The 14174-nt window shown below is 40.2% G+C and overlaps 2 protein-coding genes across 4 annotated transcripts in view; one reads left to right on the forward strand and one right to left on the reverse strand.

The window, feature by feature from the left end:
• PHF20 (PHD finger protein 20) overlaps positions 1–4879 on the forward strand; it is a 48875-nt gene extending 43996 nt beyond the window's left edge. The window contains 2 exon segments of the mRNA XM_048497887.1: positions 1418–1601; positions 3668–4879. Of these exon segments, the coding sequence (XP_048353844.1) occupies positions 1418–1601; positions 3668–3810 (327 nt within the window). The 3' untranslated portion in view covers positions 3811–4879.
• A 1551-nt stretch (positions 4880–6430) lies between these two features.
• On the reverse strand, positions 6431–14174 carry SLA2 (Src like adaptor 2). 3 transcript variants are annotated; one of them, XM_048495900.1, is made up of 8 exons: positions 12670–14174; positions 11481–11621; positions 10771–10849; positions 10367–10453; positions 10050–10153; positions 9504–9653; positions 8558–8690; positions 6431–8238 (listed from the first exon to the last, which is right to left on the reverse strand). In XM_048495900.1, the coding sequence occupies exons 2-8, from the start codon at positions 11560–11562 to the stop codon at positions 8088–8090; spliced, it is 786 nt and encodes a 261-aa protein (XP_048351857.1). In that variant the 5' UTR covers positions 11563–11621; positions 12670–14174; the 3' UTR covers positions 6431–8087. The 3 variants fall into 3 exon arrangements, with proteins under 3 accessions (XP_048351857.1, XP_048351858.1, XP_048351859.1); XM_048495901.1 differs by lacking the exon at positions 10367–10453 and having other exon boundaries at positions 11481–14174; XM_048495902.1 differs by lacking the exon at positions 9504–9653 and having other exon boundaries at positions 11481–14174.

Below are 14174 nucleotides of genomic sequence, written 5' to 3' on the forward strand. Positions count from 1 at the left end.
AGTCAGTAGCAAATTCAGAATTCAGTAATTCAGTAAACAGTGTATTGGGATTGTAAACGTCTGGAACCAACTAGAAAGGGCTGAAGCATAGCATGCGTATTAAAATGACACATTAAAAAGAATCCTACTTATAGTGAGCTATATGCACCTGCAAGGCTACAGACCCTAAACAGACTCAGTAAGATTGACAACCATTTTGTACAGTGCAACCATACTACTTGTGCACAAAAGCCCTTTTGAATAATTCAATTTGCACAGTTTGTGGAATGCAAACTATGGGAGCCTTCACAACTTCCTTGTACAGGCCAGTCCATAAGGCGTAGGAGCCACAGTGAAGAAAGCAGTTGTTGATTTAGCCCACTTTTAGGTTGGCACCCACAGAAGCACCCTCTGACTTGAATGAAGCTGTCATGGCAGAGCAAAGGGAGAGGGATTGTCCCGTAGATAAGAGGACCAAGGCTTTGCATGTGATGACTGATAGTTTAAATTGGGTCCAGTAACAAATAGGCAGCAATGGAGTGTCTGCAGAATGGGAGTGATATGCATGCTCCATCTAGTTCCCATTAATAGCTGAGCATTTTGGATCGATTGGAGTACAATGCATTGCTGTGGAATCAATCCATGTGGCCAGATTAGGCATAATAAAGTAAGGGGGCATCTTACGGGCTAGGCTGAGTTGGTGGAAAGCAATTTTTTTGCAATGCATTAATTTCCTTCTCTAATAATAAGATTGAAACCAGACCAACATAGGTTGGTAATTATGATGTAATTTTTTAAAGTAACAGCTTCCTTTCAGAATGCCCAAACCTGGATGGCCAGGGTTAGCCTGAACTCATCACATTTCAGAAGCTAGGCAGAGTTGACCCTGGTTAATGTTTGAGTGGGAGAAGGAAGTTCAGGGTCAGGATGCAGAGGCAGGCAATGGCAAACCACCTCTGATTGTTTCTTGCCTTGAGAAGACTATCAGGTTGCCACAGGTTGGCTGGACTTTGTGGTACTTTCCATCACCTCCTTTCAGAGTAGTGAAACATGCAGTGAAACAATATATGTTCTGTGATGGTTGCATGTATATATTTCCTTCTGTGAGAGTTAACTATTTTAATGTGTTTTCTAATATTCCATGTATGTTTTCAGTAAACCCTTTTAATTCTGACTGAAGTTTATAAACTTTAAATGCATTCAAATGTTTTGGAGGCTTCCTATTTCACACTGAAATGTGTGTAACATTCATACTAGTAGGGATACTTCTAGTCTTTAAACTAGTTAAAAAAAACCCCTTATCTGGCTATTGAAAATCATAGAAATTGCAAATAACCAGTTGTACAACCAGGTACTATTAACTCCAATATCTGTCGCTTTAAAATTACACTGGCTGATTCAGTGTCTACAAGTAACATTCATTTCTGTATTTTGGCAGGTCAGGGAAAATATGTCTAAGAAAGTCACGTCAGAAGAAGCTATTGAAGTGAAGCTGCTGGAGAAGGACAAGGAAGGAGTTGTGAATTCCCAGCTGCAGTGGCAGCTTAACCTTTTAGCCCATGTTGAGTCTCTTCAAGATGAAGTTACACATAGGATGGATTTAATTGAAAAGGAACTGGATGGTAAATGTTTTGTTTTCTCTTTTATCCAAGATTGGGCACTTTCATAGCCTAGTTCATTGTGAATAGCTGTTGATCACACTGATTTATGGTCACATAGCCCAAGATCCTGTGAGTATGTAGAAAAATAACTCTTCGCTGTCAGGGGGGCCTTTGCTAAAGAACTGGGCCGCAAACAGCTTGAGAAGGAATTGACTTCATATATACTGCAGAAACTGTGAACCATTGGAAACTATAAAACAGAAGTCACAGGCACAAAGAGAGCAAGTAAATTGCTTAAAAGAAAAATCTTATTTGGAGATAAGGAGACAGTTAACAGTAGCTAGATGACAAATGCTACTTGAGCACATTGAAACATTCAGAGATATGTTGAATAGTTTTCCTTTTCTCATGTGCCTGTTTCATTCTCCTGCTAGAATAAAAGAGTGCCTTAAAATGAAAGACTGAGAGCTTTATAACCTAATCCACAGGACTGCAGGAGCTGGGAATGGCAACGCCTCCAGAAAGCTCTCCATAGGGCTCAGTGGAGTTACACCATCCTTTTGGGTGGTGTAGGTCTGTGGCCTGCACCATGGTGTTCCTGATTTGAAAGCCCAGGTGGAAGCCAATTAAAGTTAGCTCCACCCCCAGGAATATCCCAACCCACTCCCCCCTCATGCTGGCATCCACTTCAATACCAGCATAGTCCAAAGGGTTGCCCCCTGCTGGTGTGAGTGCTTCATACACTGGTGGAGGGGGCAAACAAGCTCATGTGAGCACCACTCCAAAATGTTGTTTTGGGTCTCCCTAGATTTGGCAGTTAGAGACGCATCATATTCCTCCTGAAAGTTTTCAGCAACTGCTAAAAGTATTGACAGTTGTTTCTTTGCCCTTTCTAAATTGTACAGTTGCATTCTGTTTGTTGTGACCTTCCAAGATACACCCAATTCAGTAGAATCCTAAAATAAAATCTGCCAATGTTTTGTCAAGAAAAGTATGGTCTGGGAGTAGACCTGTCTAGTGTCAATCATCCCATAATACATGCTTTCTCCATCTTCAATTTGAAAGCATTGCTGAATATTTCTAAAGTCTCAATTTTTAGACCTTTGCTTCATCCTGAAGCTCCATTTGGGAGCTCTTTTCTCCTGCTAGTACTAATAATTTTGAGTTTCAATTAAAAGATAATCAATATGTTTTAATATCATAAATATTTAACTATTCAGAAAATGTACACTTTCAGAAATTGCACATTTCTACTAAAGGGAATTGGGAAAGGACAGTATAAAACACAATTAATTACTGAAAAAAGTGACTGGGTATATATATAAACAAATGTCTAAAATTGTTTATGCTTATATGTTACTGCTTTGTTATAGATAGTAAGAGAACATACATTATTCTTTATTTAAAATTAAGTATCTGAAAAAAGGAGGAATACTTTGTGCTGATAAAGTGTATGCATAAAATATAATCCACTGAAATTAGGGTTAAATGCTAAACAGATTTAGGTTCCACTGAATTCAGTGGAACATGTTTTCTGATGAATATCCTTAGGATTGCCGCCAGACAGCAATGATTGCTGTATTTTATTTATTTAATTACTTCATTCTTACCCTTTCTTGCTGAGACCCAAGATACGTTACAAAATTTAAAATACAGTTTGATCAGACATCAAGGTCCTCCAATAAACAATACAGTAGGAGTCAAACAGCAACAAAAAACTGAAAAATGAAAAGCTTTCTAATACGTGACAGTCCCATATTGCAGAAAGTTGGTCACAAAGGCAGAAAACTGTGGTAAAAGGAAGGTAATACCTACAGTGAACATTGGAATAGACTGCAATCCTATTCTCTTATACAAGCAACTCCTTGAGCTGTTCCATTAAAATGCCCTCCTGAAAATTCTGTTTTACGTGTTCTGCAAAATGAGAGAAGTGTGGGGGGGCCTTCCTGACCACAGGGAGTTCATTGTACAAGGTGGGAACCACCACAAAGAATGCACTTGGACAGACAGTTGCTGTTCTTACCTGTTTGCAGGATGACACCTTCATATATGAATATTTGTGAACATCGGCATTCTTTCTTTTGCAGTTTTGGAGAGCTGGTTGGATTATACTGGAGAACTAGAACCACCAGAACCGCTAGCAAGACTTCCACAACTCAAACATTGTATAAAACAACTCCTCACAGACTTGGGCAAAGTACAACAAATAGCACTTTGCTGTTCAACATGATACTGGACAGTTCTACATGGTGACTGGAGCATGTCACATGATGAACACTGTTTAAGCGGAGTAGCATGCTTGTTGCATGTGATTCAGAACTGACTTCAGGGAATTGTTTCAAGACAAGTGTTATTCTTCAAGAACAGTAAAATGAGGTTGCCCTTTTTGTTCATTTGGTTTTTGCTAGGCATTTTTAAAATTGTGGAAAGAGATCTATTTCTTGTCCTCAAAGCCAAGATGCAGGCTGGCAATAGACTTTCACTCCTTTTATCAAGTTATTTAGAAGTTCAAGATTAAAGTTAATTGCATATATACACTGACAAAATTGTGCCACTGGAGAACAAAGTTCTAAGAGCCAAAAAACGATTAGTTGACCAAGGCTGTAAATTACATTCTGCATAGTTTATTTAAATGACTAGTGCACCAGATTTAGTCTATTTTATTCTACCGGTTTATGCATAACCACAATATTTAATCAATAGAAGATATTATTTTCAAGCTTAGCAAATATGAATGTCTAATTTTATTGTAAACTGTTACAAGGGTTTTGCAGATAACGACCTGAAACATGTCTACTATTTTAGATAGATGTAGTAGAAGGTCACAATTTGGTTGCACTTCTTTTCTTAGTAAATGATTGTTTTCCATATTTATCATGTCATAGTAGCATGCCTTTTATGGTACTGGGAAACCCATTTATGTTGTACTTCTGTGCATTCTTGAACTTCTGAGTCTGGCCATGCTGTGCCTCCCATGTTATAGTTCTGAGGAGTCTCGCCCTCATGGTAGGGTACAGAATGGTCTGTGAGATAAACGGTGTACTGCAAATTCAAATTTAGCCATGGTCTGTGATAGACACGGTGTAGTTTCTACCCAATTGTTAATAATTTCCATTCCGGTTATAGTTTCAAATGTAGTCTTCGAATATTATAAACTTTCTTCTTGTAGACACTTGTAAATGTGTGGTTTTGGGAATCAGTTTATTTTATATATGTGTAAATGAAGCCTCAAGATCTATGCATGAGGTACTGTCCCCAAAGCAGTGGGGTATTACATTAAACAGTATGTTTTCAAAAAATCATTTTTTGTACTTTTTTTTAGTTTTCTTATTTGTATTTGTGAGATCAAAGTGAAGATGCTGCTTAAGCTGAAGCTACATTTTACAGTTCCTTTTGGTGTATTGTATGTGTTGGATATGTTTAAAACTCCTTTTGTCTGAAAATCCTATTTCTGTAATTGATTTTTTCTTTTTGTTACACAGCATCTGGGACAAAAAGGTTTATCTGACATGAACAGGAATGAGCTATTCTTGCATTTAGGAGTTCTGAATAAGTTGTATTTTTATTACCTTGATATCAGAGTTCTGTTTTTGACACCGAAATTTAAAATTAAAGCACATTTGTGAGTGGAAGGCCTGTTTAAGTGTAAACTGTTAACTATGGATATAAATCTGTAATGCTTATATGCTGCAAAAATTGATTATGTCAATTTCAGTTAGCCAGTGTTGTCATAGGAGTAACATTGACTACAGTTAACATTTTGACCAGCTAATTTCTTTTCAGAAAGAATAACTACAAAAAGGCTTTTGTGCCAAGACTAATTTCAGGGAATAATTTGTCTCCAATTTATTGGCACTTATATGAATAACATCTGTACAGCAGACAAAATAACTTTGCTGTAATAATTGGAATAAAGATTATGTGATTGTTACATGACATCTGACTCTAATAAGAAACGAAGTACTGAAGTTATGCTTGCTTGTATTATAATGTATGTTATACAGTAAAATCCAACTTTTCAGTGACCAGCCACAAAACAGATAGGTGACTAAAGTTTATGATGGTCTTTCAGTGTTTGACCAGGTTAAGATTGCTGAGTTTCAAAAGCATAAATAGGTAAGCATTGTTGCCCACAGACTTATGCACCTTATAGAAAATTCCATGTGATCACCTAAACATTAGGAAGAACTTCCTGACCGTGAGGACTGTTCAACAGTGAAATTCACTTCCTCGGAGGGTTGTGGAGTCTCCTTCGTTGGAGGATTTTAAACAGAGGGTGGATGAACATATGTCGGGAGTGCTTTGATTGTGTGTTCCTGCATTGCAGGGTGTTTGATTTGATGGCCCTTGTGGTCTCTTCCAACTCTATGGCCATTTCTGCACAGCCAAATTTGCGAGGCTGCATCAGCATGATTCATGCCGATGCCAGTCCTGGGGCCATTTGCATGAACAGCCCCATGGGCTGCGCAGCTGGCGGAGCAGGCTCCATACAGCCGCGCAGCCCCCCAAATGGCTTTCTACCTTGTCCTGGCTTGTGTCGCTCTGAGGAGGCCAGGGGACACGCCCCCGTGGCCAGAGCGACAGCTGCAGTAATGGAGGCCAGGAGGCATGTCCCCTGGCCTCAGAGCAACGGAAGCCCGGACAAGGGAGGAAGCCATTTGGGGCCAGCGCAGGGAATACGCCAGCTTCCACCCACTGCTGTTCACTTGGCAACGGGTGGAAGCCGGTGTATTCTGAAAACCTCGCTCCTGAGCAAGGTTTGAATACATTGTTTGGGGAGGGAAAGAGCGGCACTGCATCATTTTCGCAGCACTGCCTGTGCGAAGCGCCCCCCCCCCCAACCCCCCCAACAATGTTTTACCAGTGCAGAAAAGGCCTATGATTCTATGACATGACTTTCCCTGTAACTGTAGTTAGAGAGGTTACTGTATGCCTGGCAACTGGGTCTTCCATTCTCTTGTCCTCAGAAGCCTCTAATAGATAAGTACTCATCAGCAAATGCAGTTCGGTACAGTGGCCTGCAGTGAAAAAAAGAAATATAGTAAAACTGCTTTATTTTCCTGGTGGTGGCTTGTTGCAGCATAAGAGCCAGTTTTACTTTCCTTCCGCTTTCTGCATTTTGTTCATAATGCTCCTTGTCCTCAGGGAAGAAACCTGTTCATTCCTGCAAATGTTTCTGATGAAACTAACTCTTTTCCTTCAGTGCAATACTTGAGGAATAGGAAAGTTTCCATGTCTAGTAGGGTTAAAGACAATATACTTGTTTGACGTTAATGTTCAGATTGGTCATGCAAGAGTGTATGATCTTAAGCTGTTAAGCTTAGTCCCTCAGTTGTTTTGTAATGTAGTTGACAATGACTGTCAGTGCAGGGACAGTGGGTCTTTGAGTCTTGTTCCTTCCTTTTTCTTGGTTCAAGGCCACAAAATGTGGACACAGCCTGCATAGTCACTTACACGTGTTTTGATTGATCTTGTGGTCACCCCTATGTAGATTGAGCCACAGAGACATTTTATAACATAAATTACACCCTTGGAATTACATTTTACAAATGATCTTATGTAGTAGCTCTTGCTTTGAAATGAACCATAAAATACCTTGGTTTTTAAACTTGGACAGTATACCTTCCTTTTTCTTGGCCAGAAGTCACAGGGTGAGATACATACCAAACAGCCGGGATCAGATAGAGCAGGTATTCTATGTTGACTTGGAGCCGAAAATCCCCATTAACCCCTGAAGCAGTTATTTGCCCAAGGCCATTTAGTTTACATCTCAGATTACTACCCTTTCAAAGGCAATTTGGAAGGTAAAATGGGCTAAGCCCTATGTAAGGTACCCTCACTTTCCTTCAAAAGAATGGAGGATATAAATTACTCATTTACAGACCTCTCTAATAGAGTGATCCTGATAACACTGACTTTCTCTAGAAGCAGCTGAAAAGTAAATAGCAGCCTCTAAACCACTTGCAAGCTGCCTCTAAACTGCAAATCCATGGACTTTAAGGCACAGGTTATGCAGTGGGCTAAGCTAGGAATCCACCCTTGAACCTGTTGCCACTTGGACAATTCTAAACATCCCTCCAAGAGTGAATACTGTGTGCAAGTTGGTACAGTGGGACAGGGCTCTCAGTAGTCAAAGAAGCAATAGTGTATGCAAGGAGATAGGAATTAGATTTATCAAATGTTCCATTGCTTTGCTATTCCTGCATTTTAAATGAATACTTTTGTGTGATTCTTGTTCACCAAGATTAGATATCTGCTGGGTGTTTTGGTAACACAGCTCTCAAGACACCCTCCGAATCAAAAACACGAGAGGTCTCTTGCGAATCATAATTTTTTAAAGTTATTTTGGTATTAAGTGGGAAAAAAATAAATGCAGTATTTTGGGCTAAAGAGCATCTTTCTGGAAGTTAGCTCAAATTCTGGTTCTCCTGCATTTAATAAAGTGTTATAAATGATGGTGGATCTTCTGTATTCAAGTTCCATGAAACAAGTGGTTCCCAAAGGTGATCAAATGTCTTTGCATTTCTTCCCCTTTCTGGTAGATCTGGTCTCTAAGGGCAAGTCTTCAGTCACTAACACGTAAGAATTGATGGCGTCCCGCAGTCCCAGACTGATTGGAGAGTCCTCTGGCAGTAGGTTCTCTGACAGCAGCTCTGAACTGGACAGAAGAAAGTAATTCTGATTGAACAGGATATGAAGTAGAAGATTGAGTATTTTTCTCAAATGAAGAATGAGTTTATTTCATTGTAATTGGTATAGCATGTTAATATAGATCTGCCCTGTAGATGAGGATATTTTGGTACTTTCAGGAATGTTGCTTTATCTTCACCAATTGGCATGAAATGCTTTCCTTCCAGAAGCAATTCTAGCTATCAATAGAACAAGAACTTTATGCTTGTTGTCATAAACGGGCTGGTCACAAAAAACAGCAGGTGAGCATCCCACTGTGCCCTCGTCTCTCCAGGCCCTTTACATACCTGTTGATCTCCTGCCAGTTGAGGTTTGACTGTTTCACTGTCACTGGTTTTGAAAGGCTGGGTAGCAAGCCTGAGTCAGAGCCTTGGATGAAGCATGGTTCCTGCAGGCGGCAACATAAGCCATCCTGACTATCTGGAAACAAAGATAGAAAATTACTTTAGCTGTGCAATGATCAACAAGCTTGCTCCACCTGGTTTTTTCCTTTGGTTACCCACAGAATACCTTTGCGTGTTCCTAGAAGCAGTCTCCGTGGCTCAAGTTGATCTGGGAGGTATTGGAATTACCAAAAGCAAGATTTAAGTTTGCTCCAGTTAAGTCCAAGCGTGTTCAAATGCTGCCTGGGCTAGGAAGCAGTTTTTATTTCTAGAGAGGTTTCATACATAGTCCGCAGAGGAAAGGTTAAATGCATGCATTTTGTTCTGTTTGCATGGTGAGGTAGTTTTCGGAGTGGCAGGAGAGCTGGTAGTGGAAGTAGGTAAGTGGGCTTTTGTGCCTGAACAGCAGTCCCTCCAGTATTACTATCTCTGCTGAAACAGGGTTTTTAAATAATTACTCCCCAGGTATAATACTTGTTTCTTTTATGATGCTAGCATTTATAGTGTGGAACCTGGATATGTCCTTGCATACACATCCTCATTTATTTATTTATTTATTTAGGTCATAGAAGTCAATGGCTGCTGTTCATTCATATGTGGTAAAGTTAAGTGCTAATCCTGGGGACCTACACGGGGTCGGGATTTCTGCCATCTTCCCTAATACACAGACATTTTGGTAGTGAAAGCGAAAGCCAAGATCTTGCTGTGAGTCAGCCTTCTCTCTTGTTTAATGCCTTTGAATAATATGGATCTTCTTGTGTTAAAAGATGGAGTTAAACCTTAAGCATGATGGTTGGGATGACCTGTTCTCTTTTTTAACAACCCCACAATGTACAGAGAAAGACGTTACCAGAATAATAGTCCACCAAATCCTGCAAGTGGGGAAAAGTGAGATGGCAAGTGATGTAAATCCAGTTGTTTTCCAGGCAGTTAATACGGTAGTGTTTCACAGAATCCCAGCCTCCATGCTGTGCATGTCTGACAGACAAGGCATAGCACCCTGTTTGCAACAGAGAAGAGAGTCAAGTGACATGCTGAACTTCCAGACTCCCAACTTCTGTAATGGGTGAAGCTGCCTCGGGCCTATAAGATTAAAATAAACATCAAGGCTTCCTGAAAGTGATGAACTGTTCAGGGGGATTTTGTAGTGATTTGTTTAAGGTCCTAGATTAGGCTTGGTTTGGGCTGTAGTATGTTTTGCTGGTTGCTACTGTTTATTGTCATTCTGATTTTATGGCTTAATTTTTATTCATTTTGTTTTGACAAGTTGTTTTATATTTACTTGTTGCAAGCTACAGGGAATATAGCTTAGAAAGAAAGAATTCCGCATTTTCCTTGTGTTCAACTTCCTTCCTGAGAGTTTGGTTGTCAGGTTTAGAAGGACTCTTCATAGTACCTTTCCTCATTTGACTTTTCCTTATCAGGAAGGAGCCGTCACGGTTGGAAGGCATCATCAATAGCTCCTCGGCTTTTTCCCTGCTGATGCCATCATAGAGCCACCTAAAAAGCAAGCAAGTATTGACATGTATACTACACATAAAATTTGTCCCATCCATGTTAAAGGGGTGGTGAAGGACTGCTCACTCGGGAACATGGCTAGGCTGTTGTGGAGGTGGGCCTTTTGGTAGACACGGAGCTATCCTACTGGTTCCCAAGGCACCCTGACTAATGTATATTTTGTTTCAAAATCAAAGGAAAAGCAGCAGCTCATACCTGTAAGTAATTTTTGCTATGTGGCTGCTAGGGATATAGCAGTCTCTGCCTGTTGCTACTGATGTGACTTTCCACCATTCACCATTCCTGAAGGATCAAAGCATACGCATTAATAAAGTGCTCCTGAGCAAAAGCCATAAAACTGCAAAGGCCTTTTTGGCATCTGCTTTCTTGGGGATCATGCCTTTCCTACAGTTAAATGTCACAGGAAGGGATGGCTATTATAATGAGGTGAGTCTCCTATGCTCTCTCTAGGGATTACGCTGGTATCCTGAGAAACAGAACCTTCCATACAAACAGTAGCCTTTGCACTCCAGGAAGTTTTTTTGCCATGTGGAGCTATGTGGCAGAGGAGGGTAGCGAGGGTGTGCTCCTTCAACTTCTCTGTGAGTGCAGATACTCACTGGGACAGCAGATGCAGTTGTTCCCCCATCTGTAGTATCTGCTCTGCTGGGCCAGGAGGGAAGTTACATATTGCAATTGCTGCAAATCAAGACAAAGTACACTTGTCACTTTAAGTTATTCCCATTGATGTAGTATTCAAACCATTTATGTTCTTCCAAAGGAACCGTCATCTTAGTCTTGTGGGTTAAGTATGGCCCAAGATGTCCCCCACCCCCCAGGTCAACTCTCAGCTACAAGCACAGGAGATCACAGGCAACCCACTTTCTCTCAAACTCCTATATGTAGCTTGCATTTGTATACAGGGCTAATGTAAGAATCACCATGATACTTGAAATATACAATATAACTCTGCATTATTTTGCCTGAGGTGGGGTAGGATGCACGAATTCAAGCAGTGTGCCCACATCCTTGGGCTGCAATAGCTGAAATTTATCCACAGAAAGCTGATGAGACTACACTCTGAATCTTCATATGATGGAATAGTCGCATCATGGGTGCAAAAACAGGTTTAATCTGCAAAATGTCTTGTGGTTTGTTACACAATCTAGGCTTAAATGGTCAGGGGCCCTTTGCTAAAATTGATGGTGCAAACCTCACTCCAGATTTAACCACCTCACCCCCATTTATGAGAATTAGATCCAAGACCACAGCTACCCTACTTCCCAAGTCCCTTGACCAAAACTGATTTGTAGCATAGAGCAATCTCCACCTGTATGTCTTGGACCACAGCCAGTGGGTTGGTGGTTTTGTGGGACTGGTTTCCTCCTGCTGAACAAGCTTCCCATTATCATCCTCAGCCAACTGGTGTGTTTAAGCAACGGCAGTGTACTAGTACAGTGCAGAGCGAGGCCTTTTAAAAAAAGCAGGTAGAAAATTATGTGGAACAGAACACTACAAACTGAGCCAAGCTGTCACCTGGTACTGCTAAGTGGGAAGAATATATGTTTTTATCTGAGTTAAGATCAATAAATGTTTGTTCTACCTGAAGACAGGCAGTAATGGATGCAGGAAGTAGCTAACCTTAGAAAGCACAAAAACAGGAAATCATGAAGCCACTAGTCCAGTGAAAGATAATTAATCCCACAGGAATGTGTAGAGAGCTATCTGGCCTTCTGCTGCCAAGGAAGCTTTAATTGGGGATGTGAAGAACTGAACCAAGAACTTACTGCATGCCAATCACAATGTCCCTTCCTAAAGCACGGAGTGATAGAGGTTTGGTTCATGCTCTGTGACTTGGAAGACCAAATCATGGTATTGAGTGTTTAGAAGATGATGTTTGCTCATTGATTGGGGGTGGGTGGGTGTTTGCATATGCTGAAGGATCCCCTCTTTGCTACTAATGAGCAGAGTAGAATATCAATTTGTGTCCTTTCCCCTAGAATAAACGTGAGATTAACTAAGGAAAGGCTGTTTGCTGTCAATGGACCAGCTTGACAGTTGCTTTTCTTTACCACACTAATCTGTCATGTTTCTAGTATCTGGAGCAGTGCGTGTTTTTCATGCATTAACTAAGTTCCCTCTTGTCTGGATGTCCCTTGAGATTCCCTTAGCAAACCATTCCCTAACTCAACCTTGATTTATTGACAAAATGTTTCCTATCCTTCTTGTCCTTTGAATGTATACAATGAACTCTCTGTAAGGCATTGCATCAAATGTCCTGAACTCCATTTAATGCATTGCCAGTATTAAGAACATCATGGCCACAGAAGCACTCATGGGCATATTTTAGGTGAGACATCTATAGAATAGCAACCATGGTCTTTCAAGTGCTACTAAGCCAAGATGTTGTGCAAGCGGCTGCCATCCTTGCATTTCCAGACTAGTGTGCAGCTGTAATGATCCTGTTTATTATTTAAATAATATTCTGTACTGTAAGCCCAAGAGTGGGAATCACTTACCTGTCGTGAGATGGAGATGCCAGCAGAATCTTATGGCAGCACAGAGTCTAATTTCAGGTCTTTAGGTTGCAACCATTGTATGCAAGACCTTAGTTCACATTCAGCACAAGTCCAGCCCTATTCCTTTGACAAGGCACGCTGAAAGTATAACTCCTGACTCTTCTTAAACAGTGTTCAGCCCTTGCTTCAAGATTTTACAGGCAACAGGTTGCCCTGGGCTGTACTTGTGCAATTCTTAAAATCCAAGTAACAGGACCCTCCCCTGATATAAAGATTAGCTTGATAGTTTATAGCTACAGAAGTGCCACTAACTGCTGAAAAACCACAATCTGCTCTCATTTCCTGTGATGCAAATGGAAAGGTGGTTGTAGTTTTTTTCCTCTGTGCAGAAAACAGGAGTCCAATTGCCTACTTCAAACATGCTGCTGTAACATAGCCTTCAGCTCTTTCAGGCACAAATTGGCCAGAACAGGTCTTGTTGCTTGGGCAGTTCAGGTACAAAGGCTTAGCTTTCCCCCAGACTGAATGCAAACAAGAAACGCTATACTATTGGCTACATAAAAAGAAGTGATTTAAAAAAACACTGCTATTTGTTTTTAAATCATAACAAGCTTGAGAAATCTATTGCCTGATTTAACCCAAGGGACTCAAATGTTTGAAACATATTAATTCCATTTCCATTTGTAATAAGTGGTTCTTGATGTCTATGATCTATATTTATACAGGACACAGAATTTAAAATATCTTTCAGTGTGCTGGGAATCAAAATGTTGGACCAGTTGAGCTTCAATGTATGTTTAATGTTTAATATATGATCTGTATTCAGAAATCCTCATATAAATAAAAGCAACTTTTTGTTTGACAAGAGGTCAGGGTTTTAAGTTCCCATGGCAAGAATTGCAATGGATGAGTATCCTTTTTGATGTTCCTAGATAGGGTGCAGTTTTTACAATCTGGTTGTTTGCTGCTTTGTATTAAATTGCAGTTTTTACAATCTGGTTGTTTGCTGCTCTGTATTAAATTATTGCACATGTTTATATATTTAGTAAGGATACAATTCTTTTTATGCAGCCAACAGTATAGCATTTCTTCTTCGCTTGTGACTTGGTGTCTCTGCACTATACTGAGTTGTATTTTGGTGTAGCCAAAACTGAATTCTACATAAATTCTGGAGACCAGTGCAGATGGCTTGCCTATATATTTTTCTTACTATGAATACATGCAACCCTACACTTTTAAAATGAACACAGACTACATATGTTAAAGAAATAGTATATGCTGCTGTCTTCCAATCGTTTCTCCTTTTTTACTGTTCAGATTCTCTTAGGTTTTTATTGAATTTATGGATCCTGGAATAAGATGCAGAAATGGATCCATGAGCACATCCTTCCTGAAACAGATACCATTTCACACAGGATGTTTGCACATCAGTGAATTAGCAAGTGCATACACTTGCATCTTCCCAATGAGCAGCAAGCAGATATGAGAGTTATCTGGGCAAAACA

The sequence above is a fragment of the Sphaerodactylus townsendi genome, linkage group LG05 (assembly GCF_021028975.2).
Source record: "Sphaerodactylus townsendi isolate TG3544 linkage group LG05, MPM_Stown_v2.3, whole genome shotgun sequence".
Taxonomy (NCBI): Eukaryota; Metazoa; Chordata; class Lepidosauria; order Squamata; family Sphaerodactylidae; genus Sphaerodactylus; species Sphaerodactylus townsendi.